We start from the raw sequence: 8,679 nt of genomic DNA on the forward strand, positions 1-8,679 counted from the left end.
CACACTTAAAAACTCACCTTAGGTGTGCAATTGGATGCCTTGGTCGAGTTGGGGTGTAGAGGAAGCCCTAAGCTTGAGAAATGACTCAAATTCTCTTATTTCCGGTCTTTAGTATATTTAAAAACCTTCCAGGCATGCGAGCTCGCGCTATGTTCGCGCACGGGAGGCAGAATACTCAGCATAATGCGCGACTTCGCGCTAATGTTCGCGCTAGAGACACCTGCACAGTAAAATGGTCATAACTTTCTGTATACAGCTCCAAATGACGAACGGTTTGATTCGTCGGAAACTAGACTCAATGGGATTTAATTTTATAGGTTGTGAATCACACAAATCTTTATATAACTTGAGATATGATTGTCCAAAGTAAGGCCTTGTGCGTATTCATTCACAGCTTTAGTTCATTATGAAATTTTCCAACTTGGCTTAGACTTAGGCCTCTCCTTGGACCCCAAATTACTTACCATAAGACTCGTACACATATTTACCAAATCCAATTGATGTCCACCATGTTAATAGCACATAAAATATTATAATTAGCCTATGTAGCACCACGAAAGCATAGTTTACTTAGCGAATTTTTTTCCGGGGCCTTACATTCAAACAAAGAAAAATTTGTGAGTTTTCAAAGTGGTGGTTGGTTTGTGGCCTTGATGCCCTGAGTAGTTTGATTCACGGCCATTACTGTCAAAGAACCAATTTGTCAGCGTGGTACCGAGATGCTCAGTTGCTCTGTATCATTTTCTGGAGACCTTAGCTTTCCAATGTTGCCCCCAATTGTTTCATACCCAGATGTCCATGGTACCTCCACCCTTGTCTCCAAGGCAATTTTTCTTTAAAATCAAACTCAGCTGTCTTGCACCCAGTATCAGTTTTTGTCTGTAGTGCTTATCAACTTTTCTCATGAAGCAGGTCTTGCTTAGGTGACCTTTTTAATTTCTTTGAGACACTTTGTTCGCCTTATCAAATGAGTTCACAGATGGATTCGTGCCTTCGTCAATGCCATATATGCCCCAAATTGTACTCGATATCACGGGGAAACCGTAGCCAGTTTTGCAGCCATTTCTTTACTTCTCTTTTGATGCAGGATTAGACTGAAATGGACTCAAAGAAAAATTATGGGTAAAAACAGAATAATAATTGAAAGTGAAAAAGAATTGTGCTTAAACAAAAGGTGTCCCTTTCGGGGAAAGGAACAAGAAGACTTATCTAGAGGTATGTACCGACTTCAATGAATCATGACATGCCTTTTGGACTGGACGCCTGATCCATCTGAGTTGTCTAATTCTCAAAATCCATCGCAAATGTTCATCTTGAAATTGTCTTGGTTGTGCTCATGCCGGAGAATCGAAGACCCTCATTTGGCTAGTAGCGCCCTTTGCAGGTTTTCACTAACTAACCTCTCTCATTTCTCTACTAACCGTCGCCTTATGGTGCCCATCTGGGTTTTCACCAATAATACTCTCTCATTTGTCTACTTATTGTCCCCTTATAGTGCCCGTACGTGTTTTCACTGATAAGACGCTCTCATTTCTTTTTTCCTTTTTTTTTCTTCTCTTTTTTTTGACTAAGATACTACATGAGGGAGGTTGCCCCACGCCCTTGGCATGAGGACTTCAAACATTCTCAAAAACATCGATCAGAAGTTCTTGAAAGGTAAAAAGGCGAAATGAACCTTGAAACGAATTACAACTTTTGGAACTATTTTTACAGAAAAACCATGAAATAAAACAAAATTTTGCCCCAGTTTTGGAGTATTGGGAATATGGATTTTTTGTTCTGATGGGACCGAACCCAAGGTAAGGTTGCCTACGTATCATTTCAGAATCAGGTCGGATATAGTTCAATGACTCAGAGATTTGTTGTTTGGCCTTTTTTTTACAAGTACACAGGTTCCAAAAAGTTAGAAATAAAGAAAACAAATACGGCTCAAAAGGATTAACTGAAGGGTGACACCTATTTGGAATAGCGAGCAAATGATAGCCTTCGTCACTTCGATCTGAGAAAATCAATGCATGAAAATTCTACAGTAGGTATATATCAGACATAATATCTTTTGACTGCATCTGCGTTAATACTCATGTATGGTACCCGTCCTTCTTCATCTACCAAGTGCAAGGCCCCTTTTGGTAACACTTTATTGATGATGTAGGTTCCTTGCCAGTTTTGGGTAAACTTTCCTTTAGCTTCTACCTGGTGCGGAAGGATGTATTTCAAAACTAGCTGGCCTACCTGAAACTGCCTTAGGTGCACTTTCTTATTGTAAGCGCGTGTCATTCTTTGCTGGTATAACTGGCTGAAACACACTGCTACTAGCCGTTTTTCATCGATCAACATCAGTTGTTCTAATCGAGTCTTGACTCACTCAGTGTCTTTAATCTCTGATTCCACAATAATTCGGAGAGAGAATTTCGACTTCAACGGGTATTACAGCTTCAGTTCTATATACAAGCAGATATAGAGTTGCACCAACAGATGTGCGAACAATCGTGTGGTATCCCAAAAGAGCAAAAGGCAACTTTTCATGCCATTTGCCTAGAACCTTGGATCATTTTCCTAAGAATCTTCTTGATGTTCTTGTTCGACGCTTCAATGGCTCCATTGGCTTTTGGCCGGTAAGGGGTAGAATGGCGATGTATGATTTTAAATTGTTCGCATACCTCCTTCATCAAATGGCTATTTAGATTGGTTGCATTGTCAATGATAATGGTTTTGGGATACCAAAACGACAAATGATATTGGAATGAACAAAGTCTACCACTGCTTTCTTGGTGACTGCTTTGAAAGTGACGGCCTCCACCCACTTGGTGAAGTAATCAATTGCAACCAAAATGAATCTATGTCCATTTGAAGCCTTTGGCTCGATTAGCCCAATAACATCCATTCCCCAAAAAACGAAAGGCCAAGGAGAGGACATGGGATGCAACTCCGAAGGAGGCGAGTGAATCAAGTCACCATGAATCTGGCATTGGTGACACTAGCGAACAAATCTGAAGCAATCTCGCTCCATAGTAAGCCAATAATACCCTGCCCGCAGAATCTTTTTCGCCAAACCATATCCATTCATGTGAGGTCTACATACCCCCGAATGCACTTCACTCATGATCCGCTCCGCTTCTGTGGCATCTATGCATCTCAACAAATTTAAATTTGCGGTCCTTTTGTACAAAATTTCCCCATTCAGGAAGAAACCACTGGCGAGCCGCCTTATAGTTCTTTTTTGATCTCCTTTGGCATTCTCTGGATATTCTCTTGTTTTCAGGAACTGTTGTATGTCATGATACCATGGTTCACCATCTGGTTCTATCTCAATTGTATTGCAGTAACCGTGTTGATTTCGAACTTGGATTTCTAGTGGATCAATATAAGTGTTGCCTGGATAAGGGAACATCGAGGCTAAAGTAGCCAAGGCATCGACTAGCTCGTTGTGAAACCTGGGAATGTACCTGAACTCGATGGATTTGAATCTTTTGCTCAAGTCTTGCACATGTTGTCTGTACGGAATAAGCTTTATGTCCCGAGTCTCCCATTCATTTTGGGCTTGCCGGATAAGCAAGTCGAAATCTCCCATAACCAATAGTTTTTGCACATCCAGATCGAGGGTCGTTTTTAGACCCATGATACAAGCCTCGTATTCTGATGTATTATTGGTACAGAAGAAATACAGTCGAGCCATTGAAGGGTAATGTTTCCTAATAGGTGAGATGAGGATTGCCCCGATCCCAACTCCTCTGATATTGACATCTCCATCAAAATACATTTTCCATACACGGCTATCGTCCGAAACTAACTCCTCTATTGAGTTGATCTCTTCATCTGGGAAGTATGTTCTTAGTGGCTTGTAATCATCATCAACTGGATTCTCTGCCAAATGATCTTCCAAAGCTTGTGCTTTCATCACAGTGCGAGTGACATGGACGATGTCGTACTATGTGAGCAAGATTTGCCATTTTGTGAGCCTACCAGTGGGCATTGGCTTTTGGAATATGTACTTCAAAGGATCCATTCTGGATATGAGGTAAGTAGTGTAGGCCAGAAGATAATGTCTCAGCTTCTGAGCGACCCAAGTCAAGGCACAACATGTCCTTTCAAAAAAGGTGTACTTAACCTCATAGTTTGTGAACTTCTTGCTCAAATAATAAATTGCCTGTTCCCTTTTGCCTGTTGCGTCCTGTTGCCCCAGAACACATCCAAAAGAGTTATCCATAACCGATAGATATAAAAACAAAGGCCTACCAGGTTCAGGTGGGACCAATATAGGGAGTTTTGACAGATAATCTTTGATCTTATCAAAGCTTTTTGGTAATCGTCCGTCCACTTGATAGCAACATCTTTTTTAGTAACTTAAAGATGGGCTCACATGTGGTTGTGAGCTGAGCAATGAACCGACTGATGTAGTTCGACCTCCTGAGCAAACTCATGACTTCAGTTTTGTTCTTTGGTGGTGGCAGATCTCGAATGGATTTTATCTTTGATGGATCCAATTCGATGCCTCTCCGGTTGACTATGAAACCGAGGAGTTTCCCAGATGGAACTCTAAATGTACACTTGGATGGATTGAGCTTAAGGTCATACTTCCGCAGTTGTTCGAAGAACTTTTTCAAATTGTGCACATGATCACCTTGTGTCTTTGACTTTATAATGACATCATCGACATATACTTCAATCTCTTTGTGCATCATGTTATGAAAAATAGTGGTCATGGCCCTCATATAAGTTGCCCCTGCATTCTTCAAACCGAATGGCATGACCCTGTAGCAATAAGTACCCCATGGAGTGGTGAAAGCTGTCTTTTCTGCATCATCCTCATCCATTAGAATTTGGTGGTACCCATCATAACAATCCACGAATGATTGTATCTCATGCTTTGCGCAATTATCTACAAGAATGTGGATGTTTGGTAAAGGAAAATTATCCTTTGGACTTACTTTGTTCAGGTCTCTATAGTCAACACAAACTCTGGTATTTCCATTATTCTTCGGTACAAGCACGATATTTGCCACCCAGGTGGTGTATCGGACAACTCTAACCACATTGGCGCTCAATTGCTTTATTATTTCTTCTTTTATTTTATCACTCATATCTGTTTTGAATTTTCGTTGCTTTTGTTGGACTGGTGGAAAATCAAGATTCGTGGGAAGCTTATGAACCACGAGGTCAGCACTTAAACCCAGCATATCATCATAAGACCGAGCAAACACATCTTTGTATTTAAACAAAAGTTGAATCAAGGCATCTCTGGTTTTTTGTTCAGTGTGAATGCTTATTTTTGTTTCTCTAATTTCTTCATGACTTCCGAGGTTAATTGGCTCAGTATCATTGAGGTTGGGCTTAGGCTTGTTCTCAAATTGTTCTAATTCTCTTTTTGTTTCTTCAACAACCTTATCTTCATCACATTCAACCTCTTGATGCATTATTTCGAAATTAGACAACCTTTTAAGATCTGGGCGAGAATTCCGCATGCATGTCATGTTATTAAAGCAGACATTAACAAAACTGAAATGGAAAGAAAAGGACATGAATTAGAAAGAAGGGAAAAAATTAAAAAAAAAACATAACTTAATATGAAATGGAATTGCATTTTTATTGAATTTGAAAGGATAGAAGAGTTAACATCAAAATAAAATAAGCAAACTGAGATGTTTGGATTACAACCCTGAAAGTAACCCCCAAAAATACAAAAAAGAAGCTGCAAAAGCAAACTACCAAGACTCATTCCTTGTAGGGAGAGGAGTTGCTTCCCAGTTATTGAGCATGGTGTCTGGGCCAAATAGTTGCAAATCGGCACGACTAGTGCCTTCACCATCCTGGATCTTATTCACTTCAGAAAACATCTGGCTGAGGCCATGGCAAATTTCATCAACGTTCGGTTGCGCTGAGGATTTTTAACCCTCTTGGAGTAGTGGCTTGATGAAAGTGTAGAAAATGTGAGGGATAGATTGCTGCAAGTCCCACCTATACTTTTTGCAGTGCTTAGCTTTGCTTTCGTCTGCTTGTGTTGCCCTGAAACCTAAACCAAAAACACCCCTCTTACTGAACGGAGAAATGTCTTTCGAAATTCCTTGTAGTGATGCCCCCAAACCTTTTCCTAGCTCATAACCTTGTCTCAGCATTAGTGCAGCCACCATTACAGATGTGGTAGATAGACGAGGATGCAGAATGGGCTTTCCTTCCTCAACATGGTCCATAGAAACCACTTCGAAAGCTTGATAGACAATGGACTCACACCCTTCCTTGGACTCAATACATGGGATTAATGGGTCTTTATAAATGGACGACTCGTCTTCTCCGTGAACAATAATTTCTTGCCTGTCGTATTCGAACTTGACCATCTGATGCAATGTGGATAGCACAGCTCAAGCCATACGGATCCATGGCCTTCCAAGAAGAAAGTTATAAGAAGTGTCCATGTCCACTACTTGGAAGACAATTTCAAAGTCAATCAGCCCAATCGTTATAGTGAGGTTGATCTCCCCAATGGTATCTCTTGCTGAGTCGTCAAAAAGCCTGGATGCGAATATTGTTGGGCCGGATTCTGTTTGTATTGATCTTCATGCCTTGCAAAGTAGAGAGAAGGCATACATCTACACTCGAGCCTCCATCAACCATGACTCGCTTTACATAATGCCCCTCACATTTGACGACCAGGTGCAAAGCCCTATTGTGCCCGGCTCCTTCCTCGGGAAGTTCATCATTAGTAAAGGAGATTTTGTTTACCTCAAAAAATCTGTTGGCCATCTTCTCTAACTCATTCACTGTGTCTTTTCTGAGACAGGTGCCTTGTTCAGGGTCTTAATTAGTACACGGGCATGCTCTTTTGAATGTAGGAGCAGAGATAGTAAAAAGATTTGGGTAGGAGTCTTCCTTAGCTGGTCAATGATTGAGTAATCGTGAACTTTCATACTTTTCAAAAACTCTTCTGCCTCTTCTTCAGTGACCGGTTTCTTTATTGGCAATTGTCCTTCTCTGATTTGCTTGGCCTTCCTCAACTCCTCTGGAGAGTAACACCTCCCTGATCGAGTCAAACCTCCAGTTTCTCTCACTTCTTCTATGATTTCCTTGCCTTTGTACGTCATCACAGTTTTGTTGTAGTTCCAAGAAATGGTTTTTGTATTTGTCACAGGGGGTTGCACGGCATGTCTGATTATTATCGGCTCTGTTATACCCTTCGTACTGCCCTGATTCTGCCTTGTGATGGGCTGGCCTCCAATGACATATAACCTTGGGCTTGGAACATTAGAGCGAACTTCCAACCTGGGGACCTTAGGAACAAATAAAGTTATATTTTCTAAGCTCGGGGCGCCTTTCATAATCAACGAAACATCTTGGCTTGGACTCTCTTCCCATTTGGTTACCTCTTGAATTGTTCCCATGGTCATCTCTACCCGATCAAATGGCTTGTGTTCCTGATCTCGTCCAATCATTCCTACAAAATGAACATCGTTGTGTGTTGGCAATGGGTTATTTGTAACATTGGGAGGGTCTTCACCATTTGTTACCACCATCAATTTTTCAGTGATGAGTCTTTCTATAGCTCTTTTCAGAGTCCAACAGTCATCAGTGCTCTGCCCCGGGGCACCTAAATGGTATTCACATCTAGCATTTACTTGAAATCCATGTGAATCGGGATGCATATGGTGGGGAGCGATGGGTCCAATCACGCCCATCTGTTTCAACTTCTGGAAAAGACTAGAGTATGGTTCAGTCAATGGGGTGAATTTTTCCACCGGCCTCTGCTCTCGGCCATAATCCTGCCTGGGATGAGCATTGTAGGGTGCCCAAAAATTTTGCTGCTGAGGTCGAGGGTTCCTCGGAGCTGGTTCCAGTATTTGTTGATTGGTAGACCGAACATAGGATTGAGCATTAAACACTGTATATTATGGTGGGCCCACTGAGTATTGAGGAATTGGTGGAGGATAATAATGTTGAGGGTAGCTGGATTGCCCTTGTGGAACTTGTACGTAAGGGTGCGATGCCCCTCTTTGAACTTCCCTAGATCCGAAGTCATCATAGAACCTTCATCTCTTTTTCTCCTATTTGCAAAACTTCCCGACCCATTTTGGATTGCTTGGGTGGTGGCTTTGAGAGCAGCTTGGCTTATAATCCTGCCAGTCTTTAGGCCATTTTCGACCATTTCTCCTATCTTGATTGCTTCTACAAAGGGCCTACCCATTGCGGACATCATGTTTTGGAAATAATCAGGCTCTTGAGCCTCCAAAAAGATAGTGATCAACTCATGATTATCCATGGGTGGCTTAACTCTTGCTGTTTGCTCCCTCCACTTGATGGCATACTCTCTAAAGCTTTTCGTTGGCTTTTTCTTCATATTGGATAGGGAGTTGCGATTTGGTGCAATATCAATGTTGTATTGGAATTGCTTGACGAAGGCCTGGGCCATGTCGTCCCAGACATGCCAATGAGAGATGTCTTGGTCAATGAACCATTCAAAGGCTACCCCTACAAGACTTTCCTCAAAGTATGCCATCAACAATTCTTCTTTTCCACCTGCGCCTCTCAGTTGGTTCAGTACCTTTTCAGGTGGGCGATAAGGTCACTGTGTCCATCATACTTCTCAAATTTTGGGGTCTTGAACCCTGGTGGCAAATGGATATGAGGGAACATGCATAGATAACCGAACGAAACACTTTTGTGACCACCTATCAGGCTTTTCATTTTCCA

The 8,679-nt window shown here is 41.6% G+C and overlaps 2 protein-coding genes across 2 annotated transcripts; both read right to left on the reverse strand.

The window, feature by feature from the left end:
- Nucleotides 1-2,977: 2,977 nt before the first annotated feature.
- On the reverse strand, nt 2,978-3,898 carry LOC138877293 (uncharacterized). Its single transcript, XM_070156891.1, has one exon. The coding sequence runs from the start codon at nt 3,896-3,898 to the stop codon at nt 2,978-2,980; it is 921 nt and encodes a 306-aa protein (XP_070012992.1).
- Nucleotides 3,899-6,752: 2,854 nt separating this feature from the next.
- Nucleotides 6,753-8,398, reverse strand: LOC138877294 (uncharacterized). Its single transcript, XM_070156892.1, has 2 exons — nt 8,017-8,398; nt 6,753-7,579 (listed from the first exon to the last, which is right to left on the reverse strand). The coding sequence occupies exons 1-2, from the start codon at nt 8,396-8,398 to the stop codon at nt 6,753-6,755; spliced, it is 1,209 nt and encodes a 402-aa protein (XP_070012993.1).
- Nucleotides 8,399-8,679: the final 281 nt, after the last annotated feature.

The sequence above is a fragment of the Nicotiana sylvestris genome, chromosome 9 (assembly GCF_000393655.2).
Source record: "Nicotiana sylvestris chromosome 9, ASM39365v2, whole genome shotgun sequence".
In the NCBI taxonomy this organism is placed as follows: Eukaryota; Viridiplantae; Streptophyta; class Magnoliopsida; order Solanales; family Solanaceae; genus Nicotiana; species Nicotiana sylvestris.